Here is a 23,916-nt window from a genome sequence, read left to right on the forward strand (position 1 = left end):
GCCGGCAGATGCTTTCACCTTTTAAAAATGAACAAATGTGCAACTTTGGTCCTGAAGTTAAAAAAAAAAAAAGCTCATGTAGACAAACTGGTGGTTGGATGAAGAGAGCCGGTGTTAATTAAAAACCACCGCTGACCGTCTCACCGCTGCAGAGGCTCATCTGATAAACACTCATTGATTTGGGTTATTGCAACAGGCGCCGGCTTGTAGGTTAAACCCATCGGCGGGGAATTAATTCAGATTTAGCCAATACCAAAAAATAAAATGTAAAATTGACATGGCGTCAATTTAGATAGCGATCATTTAAATTGATTTGAATTAATTTGGCTCAGCTGGAAGTGGGAATTAACCTGCCAATACCCTCCATCGGAATATGTACATTCTTCATTATGGCCCCGGCGTCAGTTAATTGATTGAAGCTCGCTGCCAAACAATCACAAACTGCAGCAGTTGTATTAAAAACAGGCACTGGCTTGTCCCAAATAGAGAATATTTTTAATAAGTGTGCATTTGCATGTTTTTGTAGCCTATTTAACACGTGTGTGTTTTATTACTTAATTTCATTCATATGTTCACCTTAGCAGTTTTTTTGTCTTGATAAATGTAACGTTCTTAGTATTATACAGGTTCAATATCTCCAGAAATACAACCTACACACACATTAAATTTGGTGGAACCATAGATAAAACAGTTGCCAGTAGATTCAAATGACACAACAGAACCAGCAGAGGACACTTTTTGATTTTCTGGCCATCGAAAATGGAAGAATTACGTGTTGAATTGCCATGTTTTTCTGTCAAGTATCTGTATGGGAACATTCAGTAAAGCCTTATATTTTGCTGAATATATGCTCTTATTTCACAAGTGTGTGCTGGCCAGAGGTCATTAAGCATCACAGAAGTCTTTATCATGGTGGCCCATTACTTGCTAAACCACCAAATATGAAACTGACAACAAGGAAGCAGCTTGTAACTCTGCACATTTACTACCAACATCTAGACCTATGATCACCAGTTTCTGCTTCCTACCAATGAGTCCACATCAATATTTAGTCTAAATAATAATAAAAACCTAAAAACTGGAATTTTGTCTTGTCAAACTTTCCACACATCAAATTCTACTGATGTTAGAGGCTCAAAAGTTGGTGAAATGTTGACCAAAGACTGGATATCAGTAGAAATATGGATCCATCCCTATATATACACTTACAGGAACTTTATGGGGACACAGTACCACTGTAGTTTGAGAAATTTAGTGCTTGTTTCCATTTTCTGGGCCCACAATACCACCCTTTATTGGAAATTTTAAACTTTTATCCATTTTTAAGAGCCAGTAATTTAAAATTTGTCCTCTGCTGGAGTCATTTACTAATTTCAACCAACTGGAAACTGTTTTGTTTGTGTCTTCACCAAATTTCATGGCTGTGAGAGCTGAATTTCTGGAGAAAATTCAACATCAAGAATCTAACTTGGGAGTAAATAAAAATCCTTTCAGTCCCTGTTTGTGGCCCATCACCTACCATAAATGTTCTTAGTGTTTTTCAGACTATGCGATGAGATTAAAAGAGGAAAACCAAAATAAAACAAAAGATGGAAAACATCCCGTCCGAGCACTGATTTAAAAACCCTTTCTGTTGGCATATCTTGGTTTTCAGACTTGATTATGAAATCACAAGACAAAGAAAACATCTTTTGGGGGGTGTTTTGCGTGTTTATTAAGGCAAGTTTCAGCTCATTTTACAAGCAGCGTCTCCTATCCCTCCGCCCTGCATTATTACGGCAGAAATCACAGTGATCTTTTTAAAAAAACAAAAAAAAAAGCCTCCTGTGCACTGATTGACATCTGAAATTAGAGCGAGGAAGGAAGCCGGCGTGCTGCTGCTCAACCACAAACAAAAAGAGGGAAAATCAGAGTTTCTGAGGCCGAGCCGAGGCACGTACCAATCATAATCATGCTGCATATTGATTGATTGCCGGCTTCACTCAGGTAATGATGAGTGAAAGATGTGTTTTCTGGGTGTGCATGCAGATATAAATATGTTATTTTTGCAGCATAGAAAAGCAGGAAAGAGTATTTTATTGCGGAACACGGTTAATCCCTCGCCCCAAACTCAGGAGACACGTTTTCTTGCCGAAGGTTGTCAATCAAGCCAAACTTCTAGGAGAATAAAACAAAAAAAGGAATAATAAAAAAGTTTTCACTCTAAGGTATGTAGCAGGTAAACACTAAGTCGCTCTCCGAGGTGCACGCCGTCGCTACGAGAAAACTCAAATCTGTGCTCGGACACCTGGAGGTCAGAAGATTTAAGCAGTACGTTACGGTGATATAGTTGGTGCTACTGAGTGGTGCAAAGACCAAATACAGAACTCCCTTCCTGAATACCAACAAGCTTAAGTCTATAAATAACAAAACAGCCTCTCTCCACCTCCAAAACAAACCCACTCTTTAGTTTTTGACGGCTCAATCTCTCCGGCTCCGGCTGTCGAATGTCTGAAAGTTTAAAATTTAACTTCTTATTTGCGTCCTGACGCCGGAGCAGCAGCCGACTGTCGATGTGGGTGAAGTTATTGTTCGTCTTGGCTTCTGAACAGCGCTTTTAGAGTCACATTCTGCTCCGTTAATGTGTTCGTTTTTGACAGACTCGCAAAAATAATTAAAATCAATATGGATCCATCCATATATATACACTTACAGGAACTTTCTAGAGTCAAAATACCAAATGAAGTTCAAATGATATGCACTTTATCCATATTTCAGGGTCAGTTATTATTCTTTGTTATGATTTTGGGCAAGTTTCAAGTCAAAAATGGTGAAAAACTGGAACCTTGTCTTGCCATATTTGCCACATGTCAAATCCTGCTAATGTTCGGGCCTCAAAAACTGGTGAAATGTTGACCAAAGACTGGATTTTAGTAGAAATACGGATCCATCCATACTGTACATATACACTTACAGGAACTTTATGGGGACACAAAGTCATTCTTGATTAGAAATTTGGCACTAATTCCCATTTTTAAGAACCAATAATTTAAAATGTGTCCTCTGCTGCTGCCATTTATTAATTTGGATTTACTGGAGGTGTTTTTGTTTGTGTTTTCACCCAATTTGAAGACTGTAGGAGTTAAATTTCTGGAGATATTGAACCTCAAATATGTGTTTTTTTTCATAATCACGCTGCATATTGATTGATTGCCAGCTTTTTTAGAGTCGCATTCTGCTCCGTTAATGTGCTTATTTTTAACAGACTCACAAAAAATAATTAAAATCAGACGACAAATATTACGTTTTAGCATCCTCCATTGACTGCAAAGCATATCCTTCATTAGTTAAAGGCTTCATTTGGTTCCCTTTGGCACCGTACGTAAATGGCTGACTGTTGGTTTTGGCTGTTGCAGTGTACTTCACATAGATTGCTTTCATAATAAATCTAATCGACAAGAACCTGACATATCAGACCTACATAAACCCTTTTTGTATTTCCCACCCACACATGTCCCTTTCATACAGTCTTATTTACAAAAACTCCACTTTATAAGTCGTCTATCGACAGCCAATTATTGGCCGACTTTCTTTCGAGGGAGTTCGTGACTTTGGTCATGGAGGTTTTTTTGTTCCAGTTTCAGGGGCGTCCAGGGATGTTGCTCATCTGGATGTTGTCTCCTTGCAGCGCTGGGTTGTAATACGCCAAGCCGCCAAAGTTCAGGTCCAGAGGTTCGTTGTTGTCTAATCTGTGGACTGGAAACGAGACAAACTAGCATTAATAATTGGTACCATTGGATTTTCCATTGAAAATAACTCATTATGAAGCTGTAATATGCAGAAAAGAAGCCATTAATGATGGAAATTTAGGTTAAGTTTGCTCATTTTGACTGTATTTTGACATAATTTTGGAGCCCAATTTCCCAGAAATTGTGTTTCTAAATATGTAAACTGCATTCTCAAATATGCTTTGAGAGTAAAATGTTTTCTCCTGGATTATGTTGTTATGTTTACTTGGAGAATAGTACTAGATTGGGACTCCACATTGGTCGATAATAGTTATAATAATAATATTAATAATAATAATAATAATAATAATAATAATAATAATAATAATAATAATAATAATAATAACAACAATAATAATAATAATAATAATAATAATAACAACTAGATTGGGACATCTCAAGTAGTTATTGGGTCGACGGTCAACTTTTAAAAATGAATTATTTTGAAAAGTACTGGATATATCAATGTAAAATTTTACAGCTAACATTTAAAATATTCATAGGTTGTAATAAAAATAAAAACAGTTTTAAGTAAATCAGAGATGTTTGGGTGGAAGGACCTTGATTATTTAAGGTGGAATCACACAGATGCAGGTTAGCACCTAGCTAGCTAATGCTGGTTTTAATTGTTAATTTTTTGTTGTTCGCTGTACCTACAAAAATTAACAAGAATTTTAGAAATTTTTTATTTATCCAGGAAAACAGGATCACATGAGGACTCATAATGTACAGATATTAAATATTAGATGACTCAGACTGGATTGGAGGCCAAAAAGACATACAAAAAATGTAACTTTCAGGAAGAAAATCCCTTTTTCTTACAAAACCTAAATGAGAAATCACTTTAGCTGTATATGAAAGTAATTTTGGGAAACAGACTTTGTTGTTTTTCTGAGCTGGGATGTTTTTATCCCCAAATGCAGACGTCTTATTGATATATTTAGACTCTGCACTGAAGCTTTTACTGTAAAACTTCCCCCAAAATCAAAGAGTTCTGTTATTTTGAGTGAACATAAAGAAGAATCAATAGTACAAAGCTCTTTTCCTGCATGTGCCGTGATTATATCCCCGCTGAATGATTGCTTTCCTCTGCACCTAAAAGCACCACCAAGCTTTTTTTGGGGTCTGAATGTAGGAAATCGCTTCGGCTAACCGAGATTAGTCACAAGACGAATCGAACGTGAATTAAACTGAACAAGCAGGCAGGATTTCCAACCACAGTGAGGAAATTTTGACTCCATTTCACCAAAAGGAGGAAAAAATGAACCCAGCAGGTTTTTCAACAGGTTCAAGTTGTGTTAAATTAAATTCAAAAAGTGCATGGAGGGTTTTTTCCTTCGTAAAGCTGAAGTCTAAGTTGTAGTGTTGGTTTTTTTTCGGTAAAACTGGCTCAACTTGTAGCAAACTCCAGGTTGTAAATAAAGATTTCTATCAGTAAAAGTGACAAAAACGGGTTTTTCGGAGGATCTTTTAACCTCTAACTCTCTAATTTAAGTTTATTTTTTATTTTTTACTGAACAATTTAGCCAACAGAAGTATAGAAACACACAAAAACATTTTTTAATCCTTAATATAAATTGTTTTTACAGCAAATAGTAGTAAAATAATGATTTTCTGCTGATTTAAATACAGTAAAAAAATAAAACTATGATTATGTTAAATGTTGTAAAAGAATGAAATAGTATTTGCAAAATATAAAAATATTTTATTTAATTACAGTTTTGGCCTGTTTTTGTTTTGTAAGATTAACACGTAAATTAACGTTTATTTCTGTGATTTTATTGTTTATCATCTGTAATTTAAACTAAAATGAAAATAATTAGTAAATTTTTTTAGTACATTTTTTTAAACTGGGGAAATCTGTAAAATATCACTTTAAAATTTATTTTCTAAATCATTTTATTTGTTGCTTAATAAATATAATTTCTATAAAATAATTATATTTCTTAGCTGATTTAAACAGTACATAACATTGTCAAAGAATAAATTACTATTTGTAGTAATACAGATTTTTTTTATTTTTGTCTATACCATCTGCAATTTACCAAACCCATAAAAATCTTTTATACTACAGTTATCTTTTAAAAAATATTTTTTCAGTCCTCAATCTACATATTTTTCTCATAAATAATGGCAAATATCTGTGAAATATTGATATTTTTAGCTGATTTAAACACATTTTTCTGAGCTGGAAAGAAAACCACAGGGCGCCTGTGGTGTGGCAACGTGTTAAGGCAGCTCTTTAGTCCTGTGTTTTTCAGTTTAGTGTGTTTTTCGTTGACGGAGTGTTTTTTTTTATTGTACTTTTTTTGATTATCTTGGATGAGTAAGTAGCGAGAAATGGAGTGGTAAAGACCGTTGCTACCGTCGCTCAGTGGAGTTCTACCTGCGGAGCAACGGAGCCAGCCAGATATTTACTCCCAACAGGAGCTTCTTGACCTCGCTGAGCTCTCCAAAACGGCCGGGATGAGACATGATATTCTGGAGGAATTTCTACGGAACGACGTAGAGGGAGATGAGCTGGAGTAAAAAGGAACAGGAGGAAGGGAGAGATAGTTTTACCGTCTTTCCTGAAGATTTCAACGATCAGAATGACTTTCCCTGTACAGGGGGTCCTTGGTTCGTTGCTACGTCGTAACTGGTGGCAGGCGGATCATCAGTTTACGACGTATGGCATTTTGTCGCTACGTCGTAACTGGTGGCAGGCGGGTCATCAGTTTACGACGTATGGCGTTTTGTCGCTCCGTCGTAACCGGTGGCAGGCGGGTCATCAGTTTACGACGTATGCCGTTTTGTCGCTACGTCGTAACCGGTGGCAGGCGGGTCATCAGTTTACGACGTATGCCGTTTTGTTGCTACGTCGTAACCGATGGCAGGCGGGTCATCAGTTTACGACGTATGCCGTTTTGTCGCTACGTCGTAACCGGTGACAGGCGGGTCATCAATTTACGACGTATGGCGTTTTGTCGCTACGTCGTAACCGGTGGCAGGCGGGTCATCAGTTTACGATGTATGCCATTTCGTCGTTATGTCAGAACCGGTTACGGGTGGGCCATCGTTGTTATGTCTCAACTGGTTACGTGGAACAAGCTGGCGAGTGGAGCGGACGAATACGTCGTCACGCGGTAGGGCTGACCCGAATAGCAGTTTCTGGGCTCTGGATATTTGGCCCCGATTATTAATGATGAATATCCGAATATTCGGTTCGGCTCGTAACGTCCGACGGGGGACATTACGAGCCAAACTATTATTTATTTAAAAATAAATAAGTAACAACTCTAATGAAAATAATAATTGTAGAAAATTTAGATTTTTTGCTTATTTAAATACAGTAAAAAAAAACAAAAAACATAATTCTATGGTCAAAGATGGTAAAGCAGCACGTTACTATTTGTGAAAATATAGATTTAATGTGGAAATTATTTACAGATTTGGCCTCTTTTTTATAGGTAACATGTAAATTACTACTTTTAGCTGTGATTTACTTCATATAATCTGTAACTTATACAACAATAACACATTTAAAAACATAAAAGACATATTTTTAATAGCGAATATCTGTAAAATAATCAAAATTTTTTTGTTGATTTAAAAACAGTGTAAAACTGATTATGTTAAATGAAAAAGAGTGAAATAGTTTTTGCAAAAATACAGATTTTATTTATCGTTTTGACCTCTTTTTTTATATTTAACCTCTAATTTTCTAGTTATTATCTGTAATTTAACAGACCAGAAGAAACCTGTACATTAACAGTAATTGGTCCTAAAAATGACAGATAAAAACACTTTATTTCTACAGTGTCTGCAGGTTTGGGTTAACCATAACCTCAGCCTGTTTTTCTTTTTTAAGATTAACATGAAAATTAATGTTTATTTCTGTGATTTTATAGTGTACTATCTGTAATTTAACCCCAAAAAGAGGAGAAAATATCACTTTGAAAATGATTTTATTTGATTTAATTTTTCAATCCTTAACATACAGCAAATATCTGTAAAATAATTATTTTTTTTTCAGATTTAAATAAAATAATAACTATAAGTATTATTATTAATATTATTGTTATTATTGTGGAATAATTATATTTTTGCTTATTTAAATATTGAAAAAAAATAGTGTCATTTTGTGGTCAAACATGGTAAAGCAGCACATTACTATTTGTCAAAATACAGATTTAATGTGTAAATTATTTACAGATTTGGCCTCTTTTTTATAGTTAACGTGTAAATTACTACTTTTAGCTGTGATTTACTTCGTATAATCTGTAACTTATGCAACAAAAACATTTAAAAACATAAAAAACATAAAAGACATTTTTAATAGCAAATATCTGTAAAATAGTTTGATTTTTTTTTGTTGATTTAAAAACAGTATAAAACTGTGAGTATATTAAATGTAAAAGAGTGAAATAGTTTTTGCAAAAATACAAATTTTATTTGTCGTTTTGACCTGTTTTTTTTAGTTAACCTGTAATTTTCTAGTTATTATCTGTAATTTCACATACCAGAAGAAACCTGTGAATAAACAGTAAATTACTGTTAAAACACCGTATTTTTCAGTGTTTACAGGTTTTCTTTTCATCTTTTTTCTGATGTACTGCAGCTAATGACGATCCTGTGAAACCTCCTGAGTGAACCTGCTGCCGTTTAATTACGCTGCAGCTTAACGAGGTTAAGTGAGGCAGAGTGGAGGGAAACCGGGATGACAAACTGTCATCATACATGATCCCATTCTGCATGCCGGGTTACCTTATTATGGGATGGCTGCCTCATTAAAGAGCTGTGGATGTGGGAGCTATAAAAACAGAGGACAGTTTGTTGTAAATGCATTTATTTTCTCGGTGCTGTACGTTCTATAAGTGGATCGATATCGTTCCCTGGTGTCTGGACGTTGAATCTGTCGCTGCAGAAAGTTACCTGAAGCCTGCAGCAGCCCTGCAGCGCTGTAATTAACCCGAGTTCCTTTAATCCAGCTCACCGCTCCACATGTACATCAGCTTATTTCCCAGCAGTGTAGAACTAGAGGGAAATACTTTATGCACTAATAATAATAAGGGAGTTGTATTTGTTTTTAATTTATATTTGTATATGAACTCCTCTCTTCTGGGTTCCAGATTTACATATTTACACGTTTTTTTTTTTTATGAAAATAATCAATTCTTGCCTTAAATTAATTAGATGTACTTCAGCTTCACCCACCTAAAGGAGAATAATGATACAGAAAGTCAATAAATTCTCTAAATTTGTTCTGAATTCATGTTCATGTCGGTACACTGCAGTTTTAAGGTGGAAATGTTCAACTCTGCACTCTAAAAAGTGGTCGAAAGAACCTTTTAGAACCATTTAATTAAATGAAGAGATTCTAATTTACAGATTTAGAGGAACTATTTAAGTTACAAAGATTATTTCTATGAGTTGTTGTCATAGTAATAATAATAACAGTAATAGTAATAATAAAATAATAATTGCATTAACTTTATAGCATTTGTAATTTGAACTCAAATGTATGTGTTAGTTGATTTTCCCATTTCATTTAAAGCTTGAAAATGTGGAAAAGATATATATTTTCACAATGAAACTTCTGATGTCCACATTTCCAACATTTTTGGGAAATTTTTGAACATTTTTTGGTGGAAAAAATAAATGTTAAAAATGTTTCCTAAGAGCATTCGCATAAAAATCAACCAAAATCCAACAAATTTTGCTGGATTTTGGTTGATTTTTATGTGGTTGTTCTTAAAGAAAATATTAGAAGTTTTACTGATATATATGGAATCACTTTAGATATTTTTAGGATTTTTTTGGAAGATTTTTACTCATTTTTTGAAAATATTTACAAGAATTTTCTTGCCAAATTTCGGGTATTTTGTTTTTTTAAATAAAACTTTTAAGGGAAACTTCTAAGGAATTATTGGAATTTTCTTCCTGAAGGTTTTACAAATTTTCAGAAATTTGGGGAATTTGTTTTGCTGAATTTTTGCATTTTTTTCAGACAAGGAAACAATTTTTTTGGTGCCTGTAAATGAGGACAACAGGAGGGTTAAAACTTAAACTGGCAATTAAAAATACTTTTGATTGTCAACGACAAAGCTAATTCCTCTGTTTAAAGTAGGTTTCATGAAGTTTTAGCTCAAAAATATTGATGCAAATTCTTATTTTTGCATTATTTTGCACCTAAAAGACACCTTCCAATCATGCTAACAAGCCAACAAAAAGCCTGATTTCCACAGAAGTTGGACGTCTTTACGTCAAATCAAGCATTCTGTTCCTGTACAGCAGCTAAACGCTAACGTACCTGGATCTGCAGGGAAATCCTCGACCAGTTTCCTGTGAGAAAAGGCCTTCTGGTGCCTCTTCTTCAGGATGAGGTAGGCCACCAACCCCACCAGGGCCACGGCCACGGCGGTCCCCAGGACGGCGCCCCACGCCCCCTTCCTCGTGCTCTTGTTGGGGTCCGACGCCACACCTTTATCAGGGCGATAAATAAGTCGTCAAATGATTTACATCAGCTGCCATCTTTCAGGGCTAATTGTCCTCTGATTACGGCTAATTTTTGAAATCAACAGTGTTAGCACACCCCAAGATAATTAATACAATTAATGAGACGAAATCATGATAATTTCTGGAATACATCTGAATATTTGAAGGCTGCATTCGTCGTCTGAATCATTAAGTTTCTCACCAATCTATAGTTCTTTAAATATAGCACAGAGCTAATCAGAAGGCAACATCTGTCTCTGCAGCTGCACAGGTGTGAAAAGATAAAGAGTCTTTCATTAAGAAGATCTCATGCTCATCAGTTAGAGTTCTAACTGGGTATAAAGTTCGTCCTTCACAACTTTCTTCTTCTTCCTGTTTGGTTTCTAGATGAAGAAGTGACAGAATTGTCCTCAGAAATACAACATCTGATTAGGATTTGTGTAAATAAATAACTCTGTTTATCTACAAATTACTCACTTGCTTGAATCTATTTTACCCTCAGTCTGAGCAGAAAGACCTTTTTCATGAAGTTTATTTCCATTTTCTTCTGCTGCGGTTTTTAAACGTTACTGGAAAGTACACATTAAGCGAGTTTTTGGTCATTTAATGGGGTTTTCCTTTCTATGGATGGAGCGCCACCACCACGAGGTTGATATTTACAGTTGAGCCCAAAATTATTGGTATACAATCAAAAATTTTGATTTCTAATGAGTTTTCATTTGACTGATAAGCTTCAGAAGATGGTGAGAGTTGTGTTAGACATGTCCAACACAAATTTTAAGAGATTTTTATATATTTTTTTATATTCTAGGGTTTGTTTGCATTTGTACTAATGTCTAGATCAAAATTCTTCATATCTTTTCTCAGCATTAAGTGGAAAACTGTTCTTTTTCAATCATATCAAGTACTTCCTAAAATTGCTGACAAGGTGTTTTAAACCTCTCCAGGTCTTTAAGATCTCCACAATATTGTCCTCCACTGCAACTGAACTGCATGTTCAGTTGCATTTTATGGCTAAATATTTTCTGCTAAATTACATTTGTTTCTGAAATATCAGAAATATGTTTCTAATCACTATACTTGTGACACCGGTAACCCAGCAAATGACGAACAAGCTTTAAAAATGTAGTAAAACAGTCATACTTTAACCAAAACCAAAACATTTTTCCAAGTTTTTTTGGTGTCTAAACTTAATCAAGCTTCCAACATGTAAAAGTGTCTCCCAAAGCATGACATTTACCTAAACTAAACCTGAAAGAGTAAAAAATAGACAGAAACGACACAAAAACTAAATTTTAACCTTGGTCGAACTCTGGCTTTCTGGAAAACTTTGTGGCTCTTTCAGACTGGACGCATTTCCCATGATGTCCTACGACAGAAAATACATTTAAACAAGACTTCGTTCCCCTCAGTAGGTCACTGAGAATTTAGTGTAGTTGTAGATGAATGTAATTTTGTGGACCATCATCACCACCATCCAGAGGATCATCACCACTTCCCTGAGGATCATCACCACCGTCCAGAAGAAAGTTGGTTGTTCACTGCATTCTATGGAGGACTTATTTAACTCTCGCTACCTCAGTAGAACAGATTCTTGATGGATTCCAGTCTTGACTCCAACACCTTCACATTGTTTTCTGTTCACCATTTCTTCACTACTTTGGTTCCAGATCTTTGAGTTGTTGGAAGGACTTTTTTTTCTGCAGACCGCCTCATGTTTTCCTTCACAACCTTAATGTTGTTGTTGTTGTCCTACTCTGACAAGACTTAAAAACACCTCCGAAGCACCACATTCCCATTAAAATGTCTTAATGTGTGGAAGGCGTTCTTAGGGTTAGAAGCTTCTTGTGTCCAAAAGACTCCATTTTCATTCCATCCAACCACAGATTTGACAACTAGAAACTTTCGTCTTTGGGCAGAAATGGAGTCCTCATTGCCTTGTTGCTACCAGAACTGCTAACATCCATCAGGAAGCCCTTGGTTATGATTCTTGGACTCTTCTTTCCACTGCAGTGTTTACGTTTGTTTTCCTACAGTGCGGAACTCCTTGTACCTCTTGATTCTGCTTTGAATTGTGACCACAAACACTTGAAAACACTTGGAGATGACTTTAAAGCCTTTATCCCATCTTGCAAGCAGCAACGGTGCGTAACTCATTTTTGGAATGACTTGCAGTCGACTTCTTCTCAGTTTATGGTGCCTTAGAATGTTCTAGAACATGATGGAAACGACCAGAGCCACTTTAAATTGGAAAGAAACAGCATTTTACCAATAATTTGGGATAATTTCTAGTGGTTTGAATCATTTTAGGCACGATTTTCATACTAAAAATGTTTTTAAAAACAGAAAACAATGAAATAGTTCATAAATTATAATTATTACATGTCTAACACAGAGTTTTACTATCTTTTGTTATTTTTTATGTCATTTTTTAAAATGTAAGTGAAAACTATCATGTTCTCAAAAACCTGTAATAATTTCAAGTTTTTGACACTTTTTATAACGGTCACAGTGAAAACTATTATTTTTTATTCATAATGATATTATTATAATGTATTTTAAAATATAAAATCTTCAATAGAAGCTATTTTTTAAGTATAGTTGTGATAATTTCAAGGTATAAATAATCTTGTACATTAGATTTAGACCAAACATATTTTTAAAAACATAAAAACAAAGTTCATAAAAGGAAACACATCTAACACAATATTCGATGATCTTTTGTTGCTTGTTTATGTCATTTCATTTATGTAATAGTGTAAGAACCATTTTATTTGAGAAAGAAGCTGCTTTTATTTTTTAAATTTTTTAAAATTAGAATCATTTCAAGGTACGTAAATAATCTTGGACATGAGATTTAGACAGAAATAATCCATAATTACCATTAACTTCTGTCTTTCTTGTCTTTTGTGGTTTGTTCAGGTCATTTTCAGACAGAAGAAAGACACTGGATGAGTTGGAATTCACCATATTTTTATATTTTGGATATTTCTGCTGTAGTATATTTGTGTTTTTGAGGCTTTGCGGTGCATTTTTCACAAACGTTGGTGATATTTTCATGTATACGTGCAGCACTAATTTCATTTCCACCCATTTCTGTTGTCCACTGAGTTTAATTGCTGCTAATTAGCACTAAATTAGCACCGAACCTCTTAGCTCGTTACGCTAAGATGGAGCTGGTGATGTTAGCATTTAGCTGCAGGATTCACAGTAGTCGACTGAGGTCAAGCACCTGGAGCTGGCGGCTATTTTTATTTCCTCATATTTATAGCCTCGGTGTTTATCTGCAGCCAGCAGTCGGTGTTTTTGAGAACACGCTGGACCTGTCGTGATAACTGAGAAGCTGTTTTTTATTTTATTTTTTCTCCTCCCTTGTGTTTACTGCCATCATCTGTTAGCGTTAGCTGTCGCATCTGTCCACAGTTTTATTTTAATCCTGCAGCAGCTCTCCAAAGATGCCACATATTTCTGCAGGAAAAGCAGCTTTTTGAGTGGACGGATATCAAACGTTTGCTTGATTTGCAGCCCTTTTTCCAGTCTCGGTATCTCTGACCTCAACCCTTCGGCTTCTCTCTCAGGTGTTTCTTTGCGACTAAAACAGAGTCTCATTGTGCCGCTGTAATGGATTCCACATCGATAGCGGCTGAAACACAAGCCGACCTTTTCCTGTGAATGAAGGGCCGTTTGTCCTCCGCTAGTGGGAAAATAGACGTAGGCGAATGTGGGTCAGGGAAAGGGCGTAAAAAAGACAAAATGGTGATATAACTTTAGTAATAAGTGTCGTTTTACACTGAAAAAACAGAAAAGATTGACCAAGTTTACCAACAAGTTCATCCAAAGTGAGTAAAGAACTAATATTAATGGAACTGGTTTAAAATAGATGAACTTAAATCATTTGATTCCTCTCATATTAGCATTTTTGTAGATGTATTTTACAGAAAATCAACTTAAAGTTTCTTTTGTTTTAACTTGAGTTATTTAACCTTTAAACATCTGCTCAAACATCTCTGATTTGCTTGAGATAGATAGATAGATAGATAGACAGACAGACAGACAGACAGACAGACAGACAGACAGACAGACAGACAGACAGACAGACAGACAGACAGACAGACAGACAGATTAAACCTTTATTGATCCCACGTTTATATCATAAAATATGGATATTTTAAACAGCATCCAGGGTGATCTCTGGGGTATTATGAGCCTGTTTTGTCGCCATATATGAGAAAATTCTCTTGGAATTTCACACACACTTTACTTTTTCCCTTGTATTTCTCTATAAATTATGGAAAGAAACACAATGAGACACTGTGACACCTGAAACTGTCTAGGTTCTTTCCTCTTTCCGCACTTTTTGTGAAGTTAGAGCACCAGTTTAAAGAGACAAACTGTAATTTCACATTTGTAGAAACCACAAAAGTCAACGTCTTTCACCAAAGCAGGAAGATCAATGAGATTCCATCGAAAAGTCCTTCAACCGTCACTCAAAAACACTTTCCAGGGTGATCTCTGAGGTATTGTGACCCTGTTTGGTCACCGTATACCAAGAATTTCTCTTGGAGTTTCTCACAAACTTTACTTTTTCCTCATGTTACTCTATAAATTTCGGGGAAGAAACACAATGAGATGTTTTAACACCTGAAACTGTGGAAGTTCTTACCTCTTTCTGAGCTGCTTCCTGAACCTCCAGCACTTTTGTCGGTGTTGTTGGACTTCTCGGGCGGGACCGGAGCTGCGGACGACGCATTTTCAGGCATATTTGGATTAGCAGCGCTCGTTGCATCTTCGGATACGTTGGGGTTTATGTTCGTTGTGTCTTCGGGTAAGCTGGGGTTTGTGGTCATTGGGTCTTCGGGTACGTTGGGGTTTGTGGTCGTTGTATCTTCCAGTACGTTGGGGTTTGCATTGGTCGGCCCATTTCCAGTTGCGTTCAAAGCAGCAGTCGAGTTCTGATCTGACGTCTTTGGAGGAAACTCTCCTGTGGACGAATTCGTCATCATTTCGTTGACGTCTGGTGCTGCTGGGGTCGGTGCAGATGTTGCGTTGGCGCTTCCCGTGCCGTTAGCTAACTCTGTTGTGGAGTTTTGCGTGGTGGTCGACGGCACTTCCGGAGATCCGGTGGAGTTTTGCGACGTCGCTGTCAAGTTAGCTTCCTTCGCTTCGACCGAGTGGTTTGAGTTTGTGGCATTTGCGGCCGTCATAGTCAGAGAAACGGTGGTTTTCTGGTGTTTATGCTTCTTTTTCATGCCGTTGTGGAACACGTGAGGCGAGGCGGTTGTGACGTCGGATTCTGTTTCATTCGCTTCTCCAGCGATGTTCCGCTCCTCTTCGCTGTTCATCACCATGGAGCCGGACGCTATTCCGCTGTAATCGCCATCGTTTCCCTGATCGCTGTCTGCGACTTGTTTGGGGATTTCGTTTTTGGGGCGATCACGCCACCAGCTTTTATCGATCGTACGACCCGGAGAGTCGGTCGAGTCCTGCAGAGACGCCAGGTGGAAGGTTTGGATGAGCAGGAGGACGACCGCTGTGGTTTTTAGAAGCTTCATTTTCCGTTCAGTTTAAATCTGAGACACAAAAGACCAAACTTTATATTACTTCTACAAATAGGTACAATCTATTGTAAACAAATTGCTCACATTGTCATTAAATTTGCTCCAATTTCCCCTGATTACAACCACTTTTAGGATTTTTTTTCTCATTCTCTTAAAAGTTTCCATTGTAGGTTTAAAGACTAAACTGGTCAAAAGCTCCATAGAAGGAAAGTAAGTGGACTTTGAGTTAAATTGGCTTTGTATGCTGCTGTTTCAAAGATTAAAAATTAACCGAGAAATCACAAAATGATAGTACACGTGAATATCCACACTTTATTAATAATAATAATAATAATAATAATAATAATAATAATAATAATAATAATAATAATAATAATAATAATACACTTTATTTATATGAGCTTTTCAAGACACCCAAGGACATTGTGCAAATACAACTAAGCAAACCTCTTCTCTTAGCGAAGACCATGTAAAACAGTTGAGAGCTCCAGAACAAGAGAGAAAGTTGAGGTTTGTCATTGTTTTATTAGATTTTGAATGTATTTAACAAGTTGCAATTAATGCTAATTTGGGCAAGACTTACTGATCATATCGCGCTTTTATTAGTGGGTTTGTTTTTTGTTTGTCATGTTGTTGTTGTTGTTTTTTGCATCTCATGCGATAAAGTCTAAAAGAAAGAATGTAGATTTCTGCATATTTTACGCTGCTGTCTTCTATTATTCTTCGATTTCAAGTTGTCGTTTTCAAAATTTTCAGGAAAAACTGCAGGAAACTGAGCAGATGCTGGTTATTTTCCCGTAAATTATGTATTTTAATGACAGTTCTCACGTCCTTTCATGCTAAAATAGTCCCTTAGTCACTATTTTAAGTGAAAAACAAAGTCGATCCCTGTTTAAACATGGGTTCTGGTCAGAGGTCATTAACCACCACACGAGTCTCTGTCATGGTGCCTGCTGATAGCTAACAGTGCTCTGTTTGACAACATAAATTGCAATCAATGCTCACATCAACAATCTGTTTTTATAAATATTCATTTATTCTTTTATAATGTGTGAATTATAAAGTAAAATTATAGTTTTACTGCATTTAAATTGGCAAAAAAACATTATTTTACACATATTTGTCATTTCTTTCCAGATTTTAAGTTTATGAATGCTACAGTATTCCGCTTTTTTAAACAGATAATTTTTTTCTTTGTAAATATACATTTTTTTACAGCGTGAGACTGCAAACATCTTTATTGCATTTAAATTGGCACAAAAATATATTTTTCTACAGATATTTGTTGTTATTTTTCACATTTTTAGTGTCTGAACGCTACATATTTTGCCTTTTTTAACAGTATTTTTTTATAAATAGTAATATTTTATAACATGTGGCTGTAAAATTATACAATTTTACTGCATTTAAATTAGCCAAGAAAATGATGTTTTCCATATTTTTAGTTTCTGAATGCTACTGTATTCTGCCTTTTTTTAAACAATTCTTTTTTCTTTTCAATTTATTTTTTTACAGTATATGACTATAAAATGATACAGTTTGACTGCATTTAAATTAGCAAAAAAAACCATTATTGTACAGATATTTCTTGCATTTCTTGTTTGTGAATGCTACATTTTTCCTTCTTTTTTAACAGATTTTTTTCTTTATAAATATTAATTTTTTTATGACGTGTGGCTGTAAAATTATACAGTTTTACTGTGTTTAAATTAGCAAAAAAATCATTACATGTATTTGCCGGTACTTTCCACATTTTTTGTTTCTGAACGCAACAGTTTTCCGCATTTTTTAACAGAATTTTTTTCATTATAAATATTAATTTTTTACAACATGTGACTGTAAAATTATCAATTTTTATGCATTTAAATTGTCAAAAAAATCTGAATTTTACAGATATTTGTTGTTATTTTCTTCATTTTCAATTTCAGTTTTTCTTTAAAACATTTTTTTACAGTGTAGTCCAGCCCCAGTAGCCTGTCTGATAATCACCTAATGCCTATTATCTAAAAATGACGTTTAATTGGACCAATTATTCAGCTGATTGAGGTCAACAAACCTGAAATAAGCAGCAAAGAGTGAATTTAAATATGTTTTATCCAGATTATTGTGAACTGTGATAACTGCAAGTTATTTTTCTGTTCTTTATTTGCTTAATTTCACATTTTTTGTAGAGTTTTCTGAATGTCAGCTTTTGACATTTGCTTGATATTTGTGGAAATGTAAAGACAACAAAAGCTTTCTGAATTCTAATGAAAGTCTTTTCACCGCCTTCCCGGAATAAGAAAAGCGTCTTTCAAACTGACGCCTGAACACACCATCTGCTGTTCAGTCCAAACTCTCTTCCCAGTGAGATATGTGACTTCCTGACGGTGTGAATTAACCCCAGAGCTTCTTGTTCTGCCCTCGGCTTCAGTCCTCAGACTCCTGCAGGAAAACTTTCTTTGTTCTGCTGTTTGGAATCAGAGCAGCAGCTTCAGTTTACGGAGATAATGACGTCTGAACACACAAACCTGCAGGGCTTTCTGGTTTCACCTGTTCTAATACTGACCTACTTTCATCTTTTTGAACACATTTAATTACACTAACGCTCACTGAAAATAGATTTAAAGAGAAATCATCTCCTGTTTAACTCTGTGAACAACTACAATCCGACGGCGGGGTAGAAAGTCCTGTAAATGTTTTTAAAAATGCCAAAATTGCACCTTGTCAAATTTTCAACTTTCTGACAGTCCTTGAATTACTCATCTCTAGCTTTCTGTTGAGAAAATGAACAAAATCTGAATTTGAAATTGTGATATTTCAGCAAATACACTTTTTTCTTCTTGTTTAATGCAAAAATGTATATATAAAAAATAAAGTCTTTAAAATAACCCTATTCAGTAAAAACCAAAAAATTCTGAGCTCATGTGCAAAACCTTGAAGTTATGACTGACTCAGCTGTGACCAGTGATCACATGACAAAAAATCAGTGAACTGCGGCTTTATTTACTTATTTTATTGACTTTTGCACAGAGCAGTGAGGAGACAAGTGTGGAAACCAGGGTATAGGCAAATTTAAGCTTTATAAGACTGTAGCAGTGAAAATAATAAACTGGAATTATGAAATGAAGAGCTAGTTTATCATCTACCTTCCAGTCCTAAAGTGGAAGCTCATTTCTGAGCAGAGATTCAGCCTGAGGGTTAAAATACACGCAGGATTTCATCAGGACTAATGTTCTTTCAACCTTTTAAACTTCAAAATCCATCGGCAAGATATCTTTTTTAAAAACTGCCAAAATTACAGCCTTTATTAAAGCCAGAAACTGTGAAAATAGAAAAAAATCACAAGATTTTCAACTTTCCAACAGTCCTTGAGCTGCTCATCTGTGATACATTGTTGAGTCTGGAAAATTACCCAAATATAAGATATAAATGTGATATTTTGATTTGTATCATGTAAAAATGAATATAAAATAAATTCTTTGAACCATTCAGATTCTGTAAAAAGCAAAAAATTCTGCATTCCTCGACGCAACCATGAAAATATTAAAGATCTATCTGTGACCAACAGTCACGTGACGAAAATTAAGGGAGTGTTCAATTGAGTTATGAGATTTAGCCTCTGGGTTTTATGCCATCTGTGTTGGACAGAAACTTTAAAAATAGAAAAAAAATCACAAGATTGTCAACTTTCCAACAGTCCTTGAACTGCTCATCTGTGATGCTTTGTTCAGACTAAAAATATCTGCCTTAAAATTCAGTATTTTTAAAGTTTCTTTCATTTGTTTCTTCACAAATAGTGGTTCAGTCTTTTCCAATGTGTGGCCATGAATTCATATTATTTTACTGTATTTAAAAAAGCTTAAAAAAATAAACAAGAAAAACAACAATATTATTTTAGAGTTAAAATTTAACAGGATTTTAGTTTTTTTGTTTGTTTTTTTCACACTGTTTCAAAGCATTTTTTCTGGCACCTTTGCTGTCAGATTTTTATGTTTATTTTTTGATTTTGTTTTACATATTACTTTTTACAGTGCACTTAAAGTCCAGTAATATATTTAGAATTAAAGAAGAAAATTAACAGCATAAATGTGTGCGGGTTTAAATGTATTTCCAGGTGTTAAAAGTTGTTTAAAGGTGTTAAAAGGTGTTTCCAGGTTGTTTTATTTGTGTTTCCTTCAGTCTTTTTGAGCGTCTGTCTGGATATTTCTGTTTTTCTATAAAGTCGAGGCTGCTTTCCACTCTAACGGTCAGAAATGATCATTTTCTGCTGTTTTTTTCATTCAAATTCCAGACAGACGAGACGTTTTTACAGCAGACAGTTTGAAATTTAACACCACAGATATGAATTACAGCTCACAGTTTCCTGTTTAGAAACAGTCCAGTGTTTGCATAACTGGGATTATTTCTACATTCAGAGACACAAATGAAAGCAGAACCTGTTGAACTGGTTCAATGATAACTGGTTTATTTGGTTTATTTCTGTCAGATCCTCAGACCTCACGGAGATTTAATCCTCACAAAGCATCAGGATTATTTAGAAAATCGTTCAGATGATTTTCTAGCCTCAAACTGTGGAGATATTAGAGGAAGGTTTGTGTTTATTTAAACCCTCAGCATAAATCCACTTTATGACTGAAATTAGATCTTTATTTCATAACTCTGGTTTATTATTTCACTGCTGCTTTCCATATTTATCTCCTCTCTGTCTGATAGATCACTCATATTTTCACGGTTGCATAGAGAAACGCAGAATTTATTTTTTTTTTTTTACAGAATCTGGTTGATTCAGAGAGTTTATTTTAGGTGAATTTTTACATGACACGTGTAGAAAAATATGAGTTTTGTTAATTTTCCTGACATGATGGCACATTACAGATGAGTAGTTCAAGGACCGTTGGTGAAGTTAAATACCCTGTAATTTTTTCAGCTTTTACAGTTTCTGATTAAAATATATTAGATAAAATTAAATTTACTATCATATTAATTTATTATAAGTTTATTATTTTCACTGCATCAGTGTCATAACGCATGAAATTGTTCATCACATCCTGGCTTCCATATTTGCTTCTTCTCCACTTTGTGGAAACACTTCCTGCAGTTCAACTCAAAACTAGCTGAATTTTTGTCACGTCACTGTTGGTCACAGATAGATGACGAATATTTTCCCAGTTGTGTTGAGGAACACAGAATTTTTAGGTTTTTATGGAATCTGGTTGGTTGAAAGACTTTATTTTAGGTGAATTTTTACATGACATGTAGAAAAAAGTGAATTTTGTAAAGTTTCCCCACATGATGGCACATTACAGATGAGTAGTTCAGGACCGTTGTAAAGTTTAAAATCCTGTGGTTTTTTTCCGTTTTTACACTTTCTGACTAAAATGGATTAAATAAGAATAAATTATTTCTTTCGTAAGTATGCGTCATAGAAATTTCAATATCTGTGTCAAAATCACAGCTTTCATGCTGCATAGATTATTATTTCCATTTTCTGCCTTTTTTCACCTTTAGTCTAAAACCTCAGAGATCAATATTATACATTTTCCTCCCATTTATTGTGACATATATATATATGTATTAAAACATAGCAGCAACGGCAATTTAAATCTTTTTTTTAGTTATTCATATTGAAGTGGCCGAATGCAGGATAAATAAAGACTTTATTCTGAAATATTTCCCTCAAAATGAGGGTATTTGTGATTTACTTTTTACATTTCAAATGCTTGAAGTCAAAAATAGACCTTTCCCATCTAGTTTAAGCCTCAAACTTTCCCTGAAAGCATGAAGTTTTGAGAGTATTATGTAAAGTTTTGGTGTTTTTTTTTTTTTTTTTAAGTTTTTGCCTCATTAACAAGCAAATTAATTGTGGAAGAATAACAGTAAATTACTGAAAAAATGACCGAGCAGCAAACTTTCTTTGTTTATACACTGAAAATAGAAGCTTTTCTGTTTCTGCTCTATTTTTAGTCATGAAAAAGACGAATATAGTGAAAAAATGACTTTCTACTAAAATATTTCCATTAAGATGAGGTTTTTTTGGAAAATAAAAGAGATAATTTTGGCTCTTTTTTAAGTTTTGGCTTCATTAACGAGCAAATTAAGACCTTTTCTCTTTTTTTAATCGTTATTATCCATAATTTAACAAAAAAGAGTGAAAACATAACCGTAAACAACTTCTAATTAAAGTTATGTCACTTGTTGCTGTGATGTTTTGGTTCTTTTTGCACTGAAAATAGAAGCTTTTCTGTTTCTGATGTTCTATTTTTAGTCTTGAAAAAGAAATATGTGCATCAAAACCTCCCATATCTATCTTTATACTGGTATATTTTCCCTTAAAATGAGGTTGAATGTGATTTTTTAAATTATTTACCAATATAACAGCAGCTTAAATCTCAGTAAAACACATTTAGGAGGTGAAAAATGTCCTCAAACCTCCCCTGAGATCATAAAAGCGACTAAATCCAGCTTCCTTACCTTCTTGTCGGACTGTTCCAGGTGAGAACAGGTGTTCAGGACTCTAAAGCTGGTCTCTGAGCGGCCGGCAGCAGGGGGAGGAGGACCTGCTGGACCTGCTGCTGGACCTGCTGCTGCACCTGAAACACGCCCAGGTGAGGCAGAATTATTTCGTCCCTCCTCGTTATTTTCACCTAAACCAGCCGATTGCGTCCATTTCTGGTTGCCAGGGCTGCTGCCGGGTTGCCAGGTCTGTGAATTCCCCCCTTGGTGGGCGGAGCTTGTTCTTTCTAGCCAGGTGGTCGTCATGGTAACGGGAAGCAGGCTCGGATTTCATCCACACCTTTGTCTCCTCTGCGGATCGGGCTACTGGTCTGACGTCAGAAGAGCCGGATTGTTTTTGTTCAGTTTTTTTTAGTTTCATTCCTCGTGAAGTGAGTCATGAAGGATTCACCTGAGCAGGTGAGGTGACACCGGAGGTGTGGCTTGTTCAGCTGTCATAACCCAGTTTCCATCACGTCGTTAGAGAACCGGCACAAAGAAAAACCAAAACAAAACCTCTTAATGCTATTTAACTGTTATCAGCACCTTCTTATGGCACACATTTCTGTTGACGCTTTAAAAACAAACCAGCACTGTCACTATTGTTGATTTTTTTCTAGATTATAGTTTACATATTTTTACCTTATTGCACATTATTTCAATTTTAATTTAATTTAGTTACATTTAATTTTATTTTACTTTTATTTTATTCTGTTATTATTTGACTTTTTTATTTTAATTTAAGTTAGTAATTTATTTTTCTTTAATTGTTATTTTATTTGTGATCTTATTTCATTTTATTTCAATTTAACTCAATTTAACTTTGGTTTAATTTTTATTTTATTTTTGTCTGATTGTGTTTTGTTTTATTTTTATTCATTTTTTTCATTTTATTTTATTTTAGTTTTCTATTTTTTTATCTTATTACACTTTATTTTAATTTAATAAAATTTTTAAAATTTATTTTCATTTTTATCTTATTTTCTTTTCTTTTTATTCATTTATTTTATTTTTATTTTCTTTTGCTTTAGTTTTTGATTTATTTTATTTATTTTTTTAACATTTACTTTATGTTGTTTTTATTTAAGTTTTTCCATTTTTATTTAAATTTTTATCTTATTTCACTTTATTTTAAATCAATGTAATTTTTATTTTTTAATCTAATTTCATTTTAAGTTGTTTTGTTTTATTCATTTTATTTTATTTTACTTTCATTTTTAGTTTATTTTTATTATTTACCTTATTTCATTTTATTTAATTTTAATTAAATTTGATTTTTCTTTTCCTTTTTGTTGTTTTTTCTTTTTTATGTTATTTTATTCAAATTTTATTCATTTTAATTTAATTTAATTACATTTTTATTTCATTTTCTTTTATTTTAAGAAGAGATGAGATAAGATGAGCCTTTATTAATCCCACAGCAGGTAAATGTGCACTTAGACATCCAGGTGACATTTAGCTGCAGTAAAAGCCTCGTTATTGGACTCTAACGGATCATGTGGCCTCATCAGGGACCTGAATAATAGAAACCCTGAACTGAGGATGAACTGTGAAAAGTTAACCGGTCTGAAGTCTCCTATAAATACTTTATAAATAAAACTTCAGGATTAAAAGGCAGCGACAAGATTTAACACACATTA

At 34.5% G+C, this 23,916-nt stretch overlaps 1 protein-coding gene across 2 annotated transcripts; it reads right to left on the bottom strand.

Moving 5' to 3' along the window:
• Positions 1–1,689: 1,689 nt before the first annotated feature.
• muc15 (mucin 15, cell surface associated) lies at positions 1,690–22,498 on the bottom strand. 2 transcript variants are annotated; one of them, XM_055013720.1, is made up of 5 exons: positions 22,256–22,498; positions 14,908–15,814; positions 10,060–10,230; positions 6,154–6,287; positions 1,690–3,735 (listed from the first exon to the last, which is right to left on the bottom strand). In XM_055013720.1, exons 2-5 carry the CDS (start codon positions 15,794–15,796, stop codon positions 3,724–3,726), a joined length of 1,206 nt encoding a protein of 401 aa, XP_054869695.1. In that variant the 5' UTR covers positions 15,797–15,814; positions 22,256–22,498; the 3' UTR covers positions 1,690–3,723. The 2 variants fall into 2 exon arrangements, with proteins under 2 accessions (XP_054869695.1, XP_054869697.1); XM_055013722.1 differs by lacking the exon at positions 6,154–6,287 and having other exon boundaries at positions 22,256–22,495.
• Between the last annotated feature and the right edge of the window lie 1,418 nt (positions 22,499–23,916).

This window comes from Amphiprion ocellaris, chromosome 1 (genome assembly GCF_022539595.1).
Source record: "Amphiprion ocellaris isolate individual 3 ecotype Okinawa chromosome 1, ASM2253959v1, whole genome shotgun sequence".
Classification (NCBI taxonomy): domain Eukaryota; kingdom Metazoa; phylum Chordata; class Actinopteri; family Pomacentridae; genus Amphiprion; species Amphiprion ocellaris.